Below are 17,993 nucleotides of genomic sequence, written 5' to 3'. Positions count from 1 at the left end.
AAATTGTGAGCCTTTCCCTTGAGTTTAAAATTGTGATCCTGGAAATATCTGTGTGTGTGCTGTTCTATCTCACTGTGTGCTCAAAAAGCAGTTGCTGAGGACTTACTTTTTAATATCGTAAAGAACGGTATGGTTATAATCTTGTTCTTTCATAAACTAGTATGACATTTGAGAGATTGCAGCACAGGACTTTAGAAGTACAGTACATGTACACTGATGACATCAATTTCACACCTGTCACAAGCTCCCATGTAATTTCCATTGGCACCTTGCTGGTCATAACTACCATCAGCCATTGTTTGTAGGGGAAACAAGAGCATGCAGTTATAGGCCATCGCAGACACAATCATGACAATGTACTAGACTAAAAAAGTTTTTAAAAACTCTTTACATTTAAATGAGTTGCTATTAAATATAACAGAGAGCAAAGTTTCATCACAAAGAGCCCTTAGCCTGTTTCTGAGCCTACACTAGTATATAAGGGCCCAACCCTACAAAAAATTACTACTGGGCATTGTGTTGACTACTATGAGCAGTCCTGTTTGACTTGAGCTCCTGATCACTGTGAGGTTAATGTATCTCGCGACTGCAGCCTCTTGCTACGTGTGCAGTGGTTGAGAATGTGCATGCACAAACTGAGTGGCAACATCTTCCTCAAGCACATCCTAGAATTGGAGCATGTAGGTAAAAGTGCTCAAAAAGCATGTGAGGGACGTGAGGGATAGCCGCTAATGGCAGCCATATGGAGGCCCCTTGTCAAAGTTTGGCCTTCTGTCTGCAAAATGAAACTAACAAGGTAGGGTAATTTAGATTTTCTACTTCCAGTTTGTTGTTTTTTTCTTCTCTATTATCTAGAGATGGAGCCTCGTAGGATCCTCTCATTGGATAAAAGTGCAGAATCTCAAAGGGGATGTGTCAGAGATTTTCCCATGTGTAAAATTCCTGTCAATAAAGTCCTGCCACCTTATTGACGTAAAAAGAATGCCTTTCATGTGATACACACATTGACTTGCTCCTGCTTACGCTGCTCACCTTGTACAGAAATGCTGATTGCAGTAGACTAATCAGTCCATTTTTGTATGTTCTCATCAGACTCTTTCTTTGGCTGGAACACTATGCACTGTTTGATGCTTGCATGTCTAATAATTTCTTGTTAGCACTTTGTATTTGCCTTTGTTTCTTCACAACTAACAGTTTGGCCTCCAAGTGCATGCCTTTTATGTAAATTAATATCTTATCTATAAATAGTAGTTTACCTGCTATGTTTGTATTTTAGCATTGGAATGTATAAAAGCTATTTAAAAGATCACGATTTATTGCCATTTATTCACTCACTGGTAGAATATTTGGTTGTGATTATACTAGCATTGTTTATATTTAAAGGTCAGTGTCCTTTCTGTATTTTAGTTTTCTATTTATTCTATAGGTGACTTGGTTTGTTAACTTTATAATGATAAGATAAAATGCTATGTAATGTAGTTTAAGAAACTGATTATGATGGGAAAGTACACTAATGAAAGATAAGCAGCAGTCTTAAGTTTTCCTTCCAGTATTAATGAAAGCTGTAAGCATCTGAGTGATTTTTATTTATAATCATTTAATATTTAGAGTACTGATCAATTTTTTTCTAATACTGAGTTCATAAAGTATGCATTTACATTTTGAATCAAGCTTCCAAGTACTTGCAGTTGCTGTTGAAGTGCCAGTGCCCAAAGACATCATATTTATTTTGTGTGTTTCAACATCTCAGGACTCTGTCTCCTGCAAAGTCTCCATCTTCCTCTACTGGATCTATTGCCTCCAGCAGAAAATACCCATACCCGATGCCTCCACTTCCTGATGAGGAGAAGAAAGCTAACAGACCAAGTGCCAGGGTATGTCTCTCTCCTTCTTTATGTATAGTCAAAGAAAAACTCTTAATTGAGGAAATATTTAAACGTGGCCCCCTCATGCCTGGACATGGCATTGCAGGGGATTTCCCACTTGTACCCTTTGCTGGCCACTTCCTTAGTGCCACCGTGGCCAGTCCCAGCCAGCATCTTCTCCTGATCCCCTCTCGGTCTTCTGTGTGGCCCTCTGGCCAAATCTAATAATCATTCAATCCTCTGAAGGGGAGAATAAAGGTCCAACTTAAAGTTCAAATAAGGTCAATATTTATAGTTCTTCTGCCCCTCTCAGGCTTGGCTGAAATCCTGTGCTTCCTGGCCCCTTCAGAGCTTCTCTTCCTTCACCAGGAACTCCAGCATTGTGCCTCTGAGGATCTCCCTGCTCCTTGTAGGCCCTATCTCAGGGCTCCCTCACAGGAGCCTACTCCACTCCCCGTGGGTCTCTATCTCCTGTTGCAGGCCCTAACTCAAGGCTCTCTCCCACTGGAGTCTACCCTACTCCTAGTGGTTGATTCACCCTGACTTCCTCAGGCGCTTCCCAGAGGAGAACTATCCTTGTTTCTCTCTGCAGGCTCTTCCTTCTCCAAATTAAGCACATAAGAACTGCCATACTAGGCCAGACCAATGGTCTGTCTAGTCCAGAATCCTATCTTTTGGCAGTGGTCAATGGCAGATGCTCCAGAGGGAATGCCCAGAACAGGCAATCATCAAGGGATACATCCCCTGTCATCCACTCCCAGTTCCCCCCCCTTTTAAAAATTGTGCTCTCCCTGCTTCATCACTACAGCTGGGGTCAGTCTTTCTAATTAAGCCCCATTACACCCAGCTGGGTTCTCTAATTGGCCCATTAACAAAGTTTCTGCCCTAACGCCCCCTCCCTGCCCCTATTGGATCCCTTCCCCAAATCCCCACCTCTTCCCCCAGCGTGCCGCGTTCCCCCTCCTCCCTCCCTGCCGCACGAATCAGCTGTTTCATGGTGCAAGCACTGGGAGGGAGGCGGGAGAAGCAGGACATGGCGGTGTGCTCGCGGAGGAGACAGAGGCGAGCCAGAGCAGGGGGGCAGCGCGGGGCCACGGGGAGCTGCCAGTGGGTGCTGAGCACCCACCAATTTTTTTTCATGGGTGCTCCAGCCTCGGAGCACCCATGGAGTTGGCGCCTATGCCGTCTACTCCGCCTGTGCTTCTCGCTCTGGCAGAGTACCGGAGTTGACGGGAGCATGCTCGGTGGTCGATTTATCGCATCTTCACCAGATGCGATAAATCGACCCCCGCTGGATCGATCACTCCAGAGGTAAGTGTAGACATGCCCTTAGAGGCACAGCACAGAATCTCACCCACTGAGTTGTGGTCAAAGAGATCTTGGTCCAGCACAGCACAGGCAGAGGGGCGCAGAGGAAGTTAAGACACACTTATTTTCCCCAATCATGGGGCAGCCTGAATACCGGTCCAGTCCCCTGGCATAAATTAAAGAAGTTCTGAGGAGGCAAAACATAGGAGCAAATTTTGCTCTCTCTATAAAACAGGAGTAGGCAACCTATGGCCAGGGGCGGCTCTAGAAATCAGGCTGCCCCAAGCAGCGCGGTGTGCTGCGCCGCCCTTCCCCGGTCCCGCGGCGGGTCCCCTCTTCCCGCGGCTCCGGTTGAGCTCCCGCAGGCATGCCTGCGGCAGGTCAACCGGAGCCCGGGACGAGCGGACCTGCCGCAGGCATGACTGCGGCAGGTGCCGTGGTCCCGCGGCTCCGGTTGACCTGCCGCAGGCATGCCTGCGGGAGCTCAACCGGAGCCGCGGGAAGAGGGGACCCGCCGCAGTCATGCCTGCGGCAGGTCCGCTCGTCCCGGGCTCCGGTGGACCTGCGGCAGGTCCACCGGAGCCAAATGCCGCCCCCCGGGAAAGGGCCGCCCCACGCGCCTGCTTGGCGCGCTGGGGTCTAGAGCCGCCCCTGCCTATGGCACGGGTGCCGAAGGCGGCACGCAAGCTGGTTTTCAGTGGCACTCGCATTGCCCAGGTCCTGGCCACCGGTCCGGGGGGCTCTATATTCTAATTTAATTTTAAAGGAAGCTTCTTAAACATTTTAAAAACCTTATTTACTTTACATACAACAATAGTTTAGTTATATATTATAGACTTATAGAAAGAGACCTTCTAAAAATGTTAAAATTCTGAAAGGTTGCCAACCCCTGCTCTAAAATTAGTTATGGTAACTGTAGTGTTAGTTGTAACAATAGTGGGTAAAAGCATTCTGACACAAGCTTGATAGTTGAAGTTGACGTTGTTTCTTCAAACTTTATTCTCCGAGTCCTAGGCTTCTATTATACAGCTTGCAGTCCTTCTGAAATGTTCCCAATTGTATGATGACATTGTGATGTAAACAGATATCCGCTAGGGACTGGGATGAGACCTAAACAAAGCAGACTTTCTTCCCCAACAAAACTCTAATATAATTTAGTTACTAACTGTATTATAACTTTGGTAATGTATATATGTGTTCCTTTTTTCCCCTCCAGCTATGGGAGACTTCCATTTAGTTCTACAGTTTACCTGGGTGACATCAGAACTGTTTACTTCAAATTTTATAGAAACTCAGCATCACTGAGTCATTGCACATTCATCTGCTCTTCAGACAATTTGAAAGAACAACAGAGATGCCAGTGATCACAGAAAGAACCTGCTCTCATACCCAAGGGGGGAAAAACAACATGTTTTGCTGTTGATTAGAATTCTATTAAATCTGTAAAGAATAACCAAAAGTCACAAAAATTAACATGGGATAAATAGATTGAATATGATAAGATTATTCTGCATGATGACCCATATATGTAGAAATACAACTAAAACTCATATACAAATCCCGAATAAAAGAGGTTTTTCTTTGGTTTATGCAGTCCCAAATAACAACAAAATTGAGTTCAGAATTTTGTATTCTGAAGCACGTGACCAATGTAAACATTATGCTATGTGCATGAACCCTCGGTTTTTTACTTTCCACAAGTAAGGGGAAAACCACGTACTGTAGTAGAAATTAGCATGCAGGAGTAAGAAATGTAGAATTTTGCTACAGGATCTTAAGTTTTGAGAGGCATAAACTTCAAACAAACAAAAACTATATCTTTTTTACCTTTCATGTTTATAATCTCCATATACAAATTGTATATATGTAAACATTTTAAAATGTGAAAACAGCTGTAACACACATGTATTTTGCCAAATGCCTAAAGAATCAAACATGACTAACATCGTCACACTTCAAGTGTTCTGAATATTATGAGCAGACAGCTTTGGAAATACAACAGTTCTAGTACTGTAAATGTGTTTCTCAGCAGACTGGTGTTTGACCAAAATCTCCACAATCAGGGAATATATTTGTTATAATCACCAGAAAAATCAAAGTTCAATAATGCTTTGTCTTAAATCACCACCTAAGGAACCAGCAAAAATAAGTTGTCTGATAGTGGTGATGTGTGTTTGTCTCTTCTCTCACACTGGTGTAAATCAGGAGCAACCCCACTGAAATCAGAGCTGGAGTCTTTAACTAATAGTGAACATACATTTACTGGAAATTGAGGAGTAATTTAAGGTCGTCAGTTAAGGGGGTGGAAGTGGAGTCTCAATGGCAGATTTGGGATATGCGTGTGTAAAGCACTTCAGACCCAATGCTGGAGCAACCTGGCAGAGTATACAGGTTGTGATGGGCATGATGCTATCATAGTGCTATACAAAAACTGAAAGCTGGGCAACTGGCCGATTCTCCCTCCCTTCCCCCCACTTTTTTTTTTTTAACTGCTATTACTTGTACCATGTATTAGCATACTGAGGGTCCATCCACACTGCTGCTGGGAGTAAGTCTCACAGCACGGGTAGAGGGACTCACGCTAGCAAGGCTTGAGGTCGTGTGCTAAAAATAGCTATGTGGACTTTGCAGATCCGGCGGAGACTCAGGCTAGCCATTTGAGCTGAAGCCTAGAGATTGGGTGGTCTTGAGCTCGGTTGGCTCCGGAGTCTCTGCCAGAGCCACAATGTCCACACAGCATTTTTAGAGTGCTAACTCAAGCCCCAGTCTGTCTAGCCTGGCTGGGTGGCTCACTGCCACCTGCAGTGTGGACACACCCCACATGCAGCAGCAGAGGTCTCCTTTGCAGGTAGCATGGGCCTTGAGCTGAATACAAGTGGATCCAGACCAATGAAATTGAGGATGCAAAAACAAACTCATTACAAAGGAGACGTGGCAAGATGGCATTAACCTGACTGCTGGTCAACTGTATGCTATGTGCTAAAGGATGTAGAGTAGATATAGTTACAACACCCAAAGGATTCAAAAGGATGCTGTAAAATCCCTGGGCATTTTCAATTGTAAATGTTCTTTAAATAATAAAAATGGCAATTATAATTCAGTTAAAACACCTCTCTTGTTAGTACCTCTCCAGAAGTGACAAACGTCCAGCCTCTGGTAATTCCATTGCAGAACAAAACATCTCTTCTAATAAGAAATATTAGAATACATGGCCCACAGTGATATAATCAGTTAGATGCTGACAGGAACATAATCTTCTACCTCTTTCACGTAATTCCTTTAGTAAGTGAACCTACCACTTACAGCCTTTTAATGTAACAGAGCTCAGTTTATCAAATTTCTCTCTGATTAAAGCAAGTCACATTTAGAGGAGTCTCGTGGCACCTTAAAGACCAACAGATTTGTTTCAGCATAAGCTAAAAAACACTTGAAGTGGTTTTTTTACGCAGGAAAACTTATGCCCAAATAAAACTGTTAGTCTTTAAGGTGCCACCGAACTTCTCACTGTTTTTGTGGATATAGACTAACATGGCTACCCCTCTGATACTCCCTTAGTCAAATTTAGGTTAGTTTTAAATTAAGGCATTTTTTGTCAGCAACTGTTAAGTATGTAAGATTTTAGAAGTATGATATTTTATTTATAAGACAGTGTGCAGGTTTACATCTACACAACACTGGCCTAGCAGAGGAACTTATCCCCTTCGTGGCAAGAGATTTTGGTAAGGATTGTGAATTATGACAAATATGAATGAGAACAGAGAGCGTGGGTATGTTTGAAAAGCATTGGCATCTACAATGGCTTTGGGCAAAGATTCTGCACTTTAATGCAGGTTATAGATTTGTCGATACAGAAGTATGCAATTGATTAGTTTTGGAACCGATGTGAAGAAGTGCTCTCTGTAGCTCAAAAGCTTGTCTCTCTCACCAACAGAAGTTAGTCCAGTAAAAGATATTACCACACCCACCTTGTCTCTCTAATTTTGCAAAGGTTTAGTCTGAACATAGGCCAAAGACAACAGGACAGAGAACTGTTAACAATGTACATCTTATGGAAGAGGCGTCTGATCCATAGCCCACTGAAGTCAGTGGGAGTCGTGTGGCTGTCAAGGGGCTTTGAATCAGGCCCTTAAATATTTCTCCCAAATAAGGAAATTCTTATGTAAAAATGTCCAACTCGTTGTTTCACCACAAGGAAGATAACTTCTCCATGCATTAGTTTTTTGTTCTTAGTAACTGAAATGTTTATCATGTGCCTTTTCTGATATTTAGTTTGAATACAAACTAGTGTGTAATTTTGAATAATCTTGTTTATATTTTTCTATATATTCATTCATTCCTCCCTTTCCATTTTCCCATTAAGACACAGCAGGATTTGGTGGCCGAAATTGAATGTAACATAGTGGCAGATTATATAACATTCATAGTACACCTCTACCCCGATATAACGCTGTCCTCGGGAGCCAAAAAATCTTACTGCGTTATAGGTGAAACTGCGTTATATCGAACTTGCTTTGATCCGCCGGAGTGTGCAGCTCCGCCCCCCTGGAGCGCTGCTTTACTGCATTATATCCGAATTCATGTTATATCGGGTCGCGTTATATCGGGGTAGAGGTGTATCTTATTTTGAAAATGAATAGGTCTCCTAACTGTATTATCTATGTTGTATTCTGTACTTGTGGCCTTTTTCTCTTTCTGGTGTCACTCATTCGTAGGATTTGATAATACCGCTATTTGTGTGTAGGGTAATTTAATGGACATGATTGACATTTGGAAATATGCAGTGATTGGTAATCTAGATGTAAGCACTAAATTTAATTTAAATAAATATTGGCTTCTCTTTGGTATTCTAGCGAGTGAAAACACCTGGCACTTAATGTAAATTTCACCTTTTTTCAAATGCATTCCGGAGGAAAATGCTGCACTAAGTTAGTGACCTGAACAGTAAATTAAGTAATGGTACAAAAACTGGAACTTGTAGGGTGTATGAACCTCAAAAAGCCAGTGAAGCCTGACCAGGTTAAACCCAGAACAATTGTTTGGTTTTTATATTACATAATTTGCCACTAGTTTAGTTTAATGCCTCTGAAAGGAGCTAGCTGGATAACCCTGGAGATTGCAGACCTCTCTAATCATGTAAGTTGCAGCACAGATAGTGGTGGCATAGGTTGTCATGCAAAACTTCACCCTGCTCAAGCTGCAGCAACTACAGAGTAAAGATACACAGTTGTCATGGCCCATTCAGTTAATTGGCTTGTTTGCTGATTCTTCCAATATGGGTGCCAATTAGTGCCAGCTGTGATGCACATACCTGCTGACTAAGGGTGCTGAGAGGTCAATAAGGCCCAGCTCCTCAAAGAGATTTAGGATCCTAACTTCCATTGAAATCAAAGGAAGTTAGGTGCCTAAATACCTTGAGGGATCTGAGCCTAAGTTATTTCAAACATGCCACAAATAGGTGTCTGATAAGGATTTTTGGTTATTAGTAAAGTGAGCTATATTTAAAAGCAATGATCTCGGTTTCATCCTGTGGGCTAAGAATGTTGTGTATTTAAAATAAGATTAATATGACCAATATGTTGAGGATTGAAAAGCAGGTACTGCATTCAAGTAGTAACTTTGCATGATGATTTTGCTCTTCTGTGTATTAAATTCTTCATGCCACAGATGATGCTGGATTTGCTGAGAATGAAGCTATAAATAAGGAGGTAACATCATAAGGAATCCATGCTACAGTTTCTGATGAACAAATTCATACAATGTATCAGAAATATCTGATTGCTGATTTGCACATAAATGTATTATATGCAAACAAATAAGCACATCTAGTTAAAAAAAGGTTCAATTCTTTAATTATACAGTGTGTCCATGTATAAATATGTTGTGAATTTAACCTTAAGTCTTATGAGATTTTTCTGGACATGTTTCTTTAAGTACAGATACTTCTAAATGACTAACACTTTTCTCCTTGGTGTCTGAGACTTTGAACCTGCTAAGCTGATGTACATAGGCCCCATGTATACAGTACATTTTACTGTCTTGGGTGATCATAAAATAATGGGCCTTTAGAGCATGGCTACACTTTTAAAAAGAAAGAACTTTGACAAAAGATATCAAGCCTTTTCCTTCCCCTCCCATCTCCACTGGTGTTAAATTAACTCATCTGAGCCTATCTACACCAGTGCAACAACTGTTTTCAACATCAGAGCCAGAAATAGCCACATTTGGTGGTGTAGGACCTTCTACACTACAATTTCTAATCAAATATGTAACCAGTTTGTTGCTTGGTTGGCTGAGCATAGTTTGTGGATAGACATTCCTGCATGTAAATTGTAAAAACTGCAGGACATTTTAACCAACACCTCCTTACAGGTTTGGCTCCTCCATCCATGTGTGTCATAGGACATCCTAGAGTGCGTTGTCTCACGTGTTGCTGATGCCCCACTGTGTGCATAGCTTCCATACATTATCCCCTCTATTGGGCAATATGGGATTGCTGGCCAGACTCGTGTGGCTGCTGGTGTCAGCCTGTGTGGATAGCACATAACTTTTTTAAAGTATTTCTCAGGCCCAGGGGATAGAGTCTGAGCCTCCCGAACAGTTTTCAACAACCATTTGGGAAAAGTCCACAACTGTATTGCTTAAACCAGGTAACAGGAACAAGTGCTGGAAAGCATGTCAGGACATAGTAATGCTGTACTGTGTTGGGGTTTTAAGGCCCTGTCTTACACTGGGCAAACTTTATGCCTGGTTTTAAAATCAGTTCAACTAAGCCAGTCTGGCTTCTTTAACACTCTGAAACCAGGTCTAAACCGCAGATTCCATCAGTTTTAAAGTCACTTTAGCTGAACCAGCTTTAAACCAGTTAGAAACTTTCTGCAGTATAGACAGACCTGAACTGCCACAGGATTCAGAGAGAAATGAGGATTAGGGGAAATACAAATAACAAGACAATTAAAAAGCACTCTATGGGGAGGAAGGGCTGAGTGACTCAGGAGTCAGAGTGAGGTATCAATTCAGTTGGTAACATTTTTAATGCTGGTTTTAATTACAGGAGTTCAAAACCAATACACCAATTTATTTGTTTCTCTGCATTATTATGACTTTAAAATGTTTTCTTTTTAAAAACTTACACAAGGCCTTAAGACCTTATGTATTCAAGCTTTAGCATGCTGAGTATTTTTTTACAAGCAGGTTAGAAACTCCTGTAAATCTGCCCGACTGACCTTCAAGTATAGTGGTGCTAACAGATAAACATATGATACTATAAGGCTGTAATACAGTAAGTGCTAATACATCATATTGTAATAGTAGAAGGATTCCTGCTCACTGCCTTTGCATTTTATGCTAGGGAATAATTGAGTGTAGGTTCAAACTATGAGTAAATGACCTGTTTTTTTCTTATGGGTAAAAAATATTTCAGTACTTAGTGTTTTATACAGAATATTGTACTTTTCATTTTTTATAACGATCGTTGCATAGATGCAAAATGTTATTTTTCCAAAATAGCAAATTATGGACTGTTTAATCAGCAGGAGAAAATACTATTTACACTATGCTCACTTTCAGAAAAGCTTTTGGCATTGTACATAGCAGTTGAGTCTGCCAGCTTTGTTTTGTGCTAATATTTTTATCATGTGTTGCTATAAAAAACATCTATTAATTTCTGAAGCTACCCCCTGCAAGTAAAACATTCATAGTGGACAAGTACTTGGTTTCACCCTTGGGGACTGGCTAAAGTTGACATAAACAATCACTTTGCAAATCATTGTCTTTGCTACATGAAACCCTCCTAATTTTCACACTGCATTACAGAAACATCAGATTTTGACAAACACCAACAAGAAATGCTGCACATTCTATCATTGCAGCTTTGAGTGTGATATTTTTGACAAACATTACAGGCATTGGGCCGTTCAAGTGAGTGAAACTGGCTTTCCTATAGCTAAACAAAATGTTGCTTTTATAAAATAAACTCATTGTAATTTGAGATTCTAAATTCTTGCACACTTTTATTAACATCGTAATAACCACTTCTATGAGAGTATTTAATACAAATGCCTGTGGTTTTCAATGTTACTGACATATTGTAACATCAGTAAAGTGACTTTCAATGAATAAGGCTGTGGTGTGTATGCATTTTTTAAAATTTGTATATAGATACCTTTTATTAAAAGGCCTCTTAAATAAGAATACTCAACATTCAGCAGAGATACCCAGTTTACCGTAGAGGACTCCAAATACTTTTAAACAACACTATAGATGCAGCTTGGTAAATAGCAGGGCAAGCCTCTCACACAGTGACCTCCTAGCATGCCCTAGTTGTGTGCAGGAGGAACTATTTGAAGAGATGAGAGCCTGGTTTTACTTTCTCTTCCCTCAGGCTGTCTGCACAAGCTGCTTACCAGAAAGATGTTTCTCCACTAAAAAAACAGACTAACCACAACTTATTTTATATAGGCCAAAATGCTGTAGGCATAAACCACACAACACAGAAATAGCCACATTCTTAGTGAGTATGTGATCTCTATAGACTCTTACAGCACAGAGTTATTTTCATATAAGATTTTTTTCCCCCCAGCATGCCTTTCTGGGGGTTGGACCATTTAATCTGGCAGTGAGACACAGCTGCAGCTCCATTTGCTGACAACTGCTTCCTATAGTGCCCTTGTTTCTAGCATGTAAGTAATTCTTAACTCCTGTTATGTTTTCCTATTCTTATTCCTGAGATGATTGCACCTTCATACAGACAAATAGTCATCCTATGGCAATTTTGTTTAATTGCTAATCCAGGTCTGATTTAAACCTAGACAGAGGTGAAAATTGTTATAGCCTCCCATCCCCTAAGTGATCCAACTCCCTGGACGTATCCTAGGGCCTCTGAAGCTCCAAAAGAGAACTTGTACTCTAAAAGCTTTGAGAACCATGTTTAAAAGGACAGAAAGCTGGATAATTCTTACTGACCCTTGTAGAATTCCAGTGAGGTGAACAGCTTTCTTAACAAAGTATTTAGTGATACTAGCTAGCATAGGCCACACATAGGATTTTTTTTTCCAGGCTGCTGAATGAAGCTTAACAACTTTAACAAGCCAAAGGTCACTTCCCTACTTTTCACTGACTATATTCCTTTCTTGATTGCACAAGGCTTCATTTTACAGATATAGCAGTGTGGAGTTTGGAACTTTAACAGGTAAGAAGAACTCTTGGCATTAAGCACATATATGCCTTGAAATAATTTAAGGCAGCATTCTACTACTATTTCCTCTGGTGGAATGACAGGCTCACTTCTCATCTGTTGTGTAAACTGGGTCAGATGTAGGTGCATGCTCTTTAAAAGAGGTAAATTGAGCAAAACAGTTTTGTGGGCTCTTTCTGCTCTTTTGCAGTATTTTCCAGCCTTATTTTTCAAACATTTGGCTAAACTTTACACCACATAGTTGCATCTGCAACTGTTTCATGATTTGTATTGCCATTTCATTAGGGGTACAACTTTGCCCACAACAGATTGAGGCTCTGAAAACCCAGAATAGACTGTTTAATTTACTGTATTCATCTATAGCAGGAAAGTCCCATTCGTGTAGTCATAAATAGTTCTATGCCAAAAAAAGAAACGTTTATGTTTGTCCTTAAATAAACAGATATTGAGTCTCAGAGTAAAAAAGTCTTGTCTCAGGAATTGTAGTGGGGCATTAACAAGGCAAGAAACAAGCTATTGCTCTTAAGGCACAAAGGGCAAAAGTCCATTGTTATCAATGAAAAGATTCCCATTGATTTAATGGGTTTTGGATCAGGCTAAAGACTTGTTGAGAGATGAGAGTTCTAGTCCTGGTATTGCCACACTTTGTGACCTTAGTCAAATCATCTAATCTCTCTCTACTTCAGATTTTGTCAGCTATAAAAATGGAAATAAATATTAGAGCTGAGCTGAATGTTGGCTAAAAAATTCAGCTTGAAATCTGGCAATATTTGGTCAATTAAAGGCTGAATTTCAGATGTCCAAACAGTTAGGTCACGACAAAAACCTAAACAGAAATATTAATTGCCTCAGGCTGTATCCAAACAAAACTTCTCTTAATGAACTTGAATATTCCCCTACTTCATAAGGAGGTTAAATTCATTAATGTTTATAAAGCAGCTTGAGACTCCTTTGGTGCAAAAGGATGGGGAATAGTTAAAATGACTGATGTGGAGTCAAACTTTTCCAACTAATGTTTAAGGCAATATTAACCAAAGTGCACCTGAATCTACTAAGGTAAAAGGTTTTGACTTGGGTTTCCATCTTGGGCCTGATTTTCAGCATTGCTGAGCACCTACACGAACCAAATGAAGTCAAAGTCAGGGCCAGGTGTGTCAAGCTGGGCACCCAAAATCAGTAATCACTCTTGAAAATGGAGTTGTATGGCTTAGTTTACAGCAGTGGTGGGCAACCTGTGGCCCGCATGTGGCCCATCAGGGTACTCTGATTGCAGGGAGTGAAGCATTTTGCTGATGTTGACCATCCACAGATGCAGCTCCCAGCCAATGGGAGCTGTGGGAAGTTGTATGTAAAAAGAGAATAAAGAAGGATATGGTTGGGCTGCTGTGCAGTGTGAATGGGAATGAACTTAAAGATGATTTAGGTGTGGCCCAAAAACTAAATGAATACACTGCCGTGGCTTTCAGTAAGAATGATAATCTGGAACATGTGCTTGAAGGTAGTATGGCTGATGGAAATGAGCTTAATGTACTCAAAGTGGGAGGGGCTAGATAATTTCCATCCCAGAATACTTTAAAAAACTGGCACGAGATCACTAGTGTGGTAGCAAGAATTTTTAAGGATTTCAGAAAAGGGCAACTAAAATGATTAGGGGTTTGGAATGGGTCCCATATGAGGAGAGATTAATAAAACTGGGACTCTTCATCTTGGGAAAGAGGAGACTAAGGGGAGGATATGATAGAGGTATATAAAATCAGGAGTGGTGTGAAAAAAGTGAATAAGGAAGTTACTTACTTGTTCCCATAGTATAAGAACTAGGGGCCACCAAATGAAATTAATGGGCAGCAGGTTTAAAACAAATAAAAGGAAGTTCTTCTTCACACAGCGCACAGTCAACCTGTGGAACTCCTTGCCTGAGGAGGTTGTGAAGACTAGGACTATAACAGGGTTTAAAAGAGAACTAGATAAATTCATGGAGGTTATGTCTATTAATGGCTATTAGCCAGAATGGGTGTCCCTAGCCTCTGTTTGTCAGAGGATGGAGATGAATGGCAAGAGAGAGCTCACTTGATCATTTCCTGTTAGGTTCACTCCCTCTAGGGCACCTGGCATTGGCCACTGTCGGTAGACAGATACTGGGCTGAATGGACCTTTGGTCTGACCCAGTATGGCTGTTCTTAAGTTCTTAATATATCTAAGTTCTGGAATAGGCTTCCAAGGGAGATTGTGAAATCCCCATCACTGGAGATTTTTAACAGGTTGGATAAACACCTGTCAAGGATGGTCTAGGTTTACTGGGTCATGCTTAAGTGCAGGGGGGTGGATTTGATAATCTCTTGAGGTCCCTTCCAGCCCTACATTTCTACAAGTCAATTTGTGAGGAGGACTGGGGGGGGAGAGAGATGAACCATATTACTGCAGAACAGCTAATGATGTATTAATATTTAAGAAAGGTTCGGAAAAAGTGATCCTGGCAATTACAGACCTTTTTGTCTGACCTCTGTAGCATGCAAGACTTCAGAACAAATTGTGAAGAATAATAAAGTACAAAGGGGATGTAATGCAACATGGGTTTACCAAAGGTAGCTCATGCCAGACTAACCTGACTTCCTTCTTGGGAGAAAATAACTGATTTCTTAGATAAGGGAAGTGTAGATCTAATATACTGGGATGTCACTAAAGCATTTTACATGGTACTATATGGGAAATCATTAGTAAATTTAGTGATGCTGGGGATCAGTACAAGAATAGTAAGATGGATGCAGTACTGGCTAAAGGGGAGAAGGCAGTGGGTTGTGCTGAAAGGTGAATTAATGGACTGGAGGGAGGTTACTAGTGAATTACTTTAAGGATTGGTCTTGGGATCATCTTATTCAATTAATGACCTTAGCACAAAAAGTAAGTGTGTATTAATGAAATGTGCTGCTGCTATGAAGCTGGGAGGCATTGTCAATAGAGAGGAGGATTGGAACATTATACAGGAAGATCTAGATGACCTTGAATAGTGGAGTGACTGAACTGGGATGGAATTCAATAGCACTACATGCAAGGTCATGAATTTGGGTCTAATAAGAATTTCTGCCAAAAGCTGGGGGTTCATCCGTTAGAAGCGATGGAGGAGAGAGACCTGAGTGTGTCGGTTGATTACAGGATGACTGAGCCAGCAATGTGATTTGACTGTGAAAAAGGCAAATGCAATTCTAGGGTAGATCTGGTGAGGCATTTCCAGAAGACACTGGGAAGTATTAATGCCATTGTACAAGGCACTCATAAAGACCTCATCTGGAATACTTGTACAATTTTGGTCACCCATGTTTAAGAAAGATTAATTTAAACTGGAACAGCTGCAGAGAAGAGCTATTAGGATAATCAGGTGAATGGAGGGCCTGTCTTACCAAAACAAAAGCTTGGCTTGTTTAGTTTAGCCAATTAAAAAAAAAAAGAGGGGATATGATTATTTGATTGCACTCTATAAATTTATCAGGGAGTAAGTATCAGAGAGGGTGAAGAGCTATTCAAGTAAAGGAACAACATTGTCACAAAGCCAAATAGGTTTAAAATGTCCACAAACAAATTCAGGGTAGAAATTAGAAAACAGTTTTTAAACCATCAGGGGACTTAAATTCTGACACAGTTCTTGAGAGGACACATTGATGAGTGCAATTGTATGATTGGGTTGCATGTGATGGGATGGGTCAGCAGCAGTCCTGAGGCTCACTTTTGGTTTATATCTTATGGTGTTACAAGCTCATACTTCAGGTTTTCAGCTGGTCAGCCAGAAGGGATCAGGAAGAGATTTTCCCCACAATGTACTCTAGTTTTTTTTTGTTTTTAAATCTTTTTCCTCTAAAAGCATCAAAAATGGCCACAGATGTGGGCCAGGGCTCTGAGATGGCATCAAGCAGTCTCTTTCTCTGGTGCAGGGCTGACAAGTTCTTGCTTCTATACTCAGGCTCTAACTGATCAGCAGGTCAGATTGGCAGTGACTGGGGGGAGGGAAGGAATCACAGTCACAGTCCTCATTATGTGGGTACAGCATTTCCTGTTCTCAGGAATAATTTAGTCTCCTGTGGGCTGCAATACTTTGGTCTACTTTCAGTTGCTGTGTTTAGTGTGTGGGTGGCGGTGAGGTGGTGCTGACACTGTGATACACAGGAGGTCACACTAGATCTGATGGTCCCTTTTGGCCTTGAATTCTGCCTCTATGCTAGTGGATGGGATGCAACTGGATCACTTTTCCAGGTTTTTACCACCAACATAGAGCTCCTATATGGAATCTGTTGGCCTAAGGTACATGGATTTAAAAAGTGCTCCTTTATAATAATGTGGAAGACTAAAGTTCTGGTTCCCAGTGTTTGATAAACACAGACCTAACACATTGTGAACAACAGCATTACATAAAGAGTACTTGTTATGATCATGTCAAATGTATTTAAACAGAGCTTGCTTTTAAGATGTTAAATATTTTAAGCAGAAAGGAAAAAAGTATATTATCTCCTTTGGCAGGAAAAGTTAAGTTTCTTTCTGGTAGCATAAAAACAAACTATATTCTTGGCTAAAGAGCGGGTTTTGGCTTGTTTGCTTCTTTAGGGTTGGTGGGAACTCTAAAATTTTGAAGAAAAATTGTTCAGGTTTAGATGGAAAAGTGGACATTTCAACATTTTTCAGAATAGGCATTCTGAAAAAAAACCTTCAGTTTAGTTTTTTTTAACTAATCAAAATGGTTTGATTTTGAGTTAACAGCTTTTACTCAGTGAAACATCTTACTTTCTTGTTAATGGAAGTTTAGCACTTTTAACAAGAACATTAGATAAGCACTCACTAAAAACTAGAGAAGCAGCTGTTCAATATCCTTGTGTTAGCTTGGAATAATTTTTCCAGGCTATTTTATTTTCTTGTTAAAAGCATCAAACTGTTTCATATCAACCCTTTTGAACACAAAAATAAGTTAGTTTACTACTAATTAGAGTAACAGCAGTTTTAATAAAAAGAAAAGTAAAATAAGCCAGGCGAACTATGGAGCCAGCCAGAGGAGCTGCTGGAAAGCACCAACACTTAGGTAGGTGACTGAGGAGATGGGAGTCTCCTTGGGCTGCAAAGAATTTTATACAAAGTGGGTTTGTGCCTTTTGGGTTATTTGGCATTTAAAGAAGGCCTACGTTTCCTTTAAGGTAAAGAGCCCTTTAAGCTAGAAAATATGAATTTAAGCCTCCATAAGCTGAAGTATTTTTGCTTGCAAAAGTGGGAGTTGAAGGTAGTTATGGGAAATATAAACCTAATTCTGTGAATAACTGCATGTATGTATAGAAGATATAAAGCAATATTATTTTCAAGTGGCACAAACTGAACAGTTAGTTTTCTTAAGGCAATGAGAGCAGCCCACTACAAGATCACCTGATGGGAAAAAGTTCTTCGAATGGCCTCTGCACAGGGATGTGCAACTTGCCATCCATGGCAAAATGGGCCGAGTCCATCGTGAAGAACTCAGGTTACAGATTAACCTTAGTTTCCCAATTTTCCATCTTGCTTTCTATCATGATCATCACCCTATTGTGTTGACTCTTCGATGCAGTATTGTCATGGAACAAAACCACCACCATGGCTCCATGCTACTATGTAGGACAAGA

The 17,993-nt window shown here is 40.6% G+C and overlaps 1 protein-coding gene across 1 annotated transcript in view; it reads left to right on the top strand.

Annotated features, from left to right (window-relative positions):
- ADAM22 (ADAM metallopeptidase domain 22) overlaps positions 1-11,288 on the top strand; it is a 205,948-nt gene extending 194,660 nt beyond the window's left edge. Inside the window, exons 30-31 of the mRNA XM_045003043.1 lie at positions 1,751-1,874; positions 4,390-11,288. Coding sequence (XP_044858978.1) covers positions 1,751-1,874; positions 4,390-4,410 — 145 coding nt within the window. The 3' untranslated portion in view covers positions 4,411-11,288. The remainder of the gene's footprint in view (positions 1-1,750; positions 1,875-4,389) is intronic.
- The last annotated feature ends 6,705 nt before the right edge of the window (positions 11,289-17,993 follow it).

The sequence above is a fragment of the Mauremys mutica genome, chromosome 2 (genome assembly GCF_020497125.1).
Source record: "Mauremys mutica isolate MM-2020 ecotype Southern chromosome 2, ASM2049712v1, whole genome shotgun sequence".
NCBI lineage: Eukaryota > Metazoa > Chordata > Testudines > Geoemydidae > Mauremys > Mauremys mutica.
This window is presented reverse-complemented; position numbering and strand designations above follow the sequence as displayed.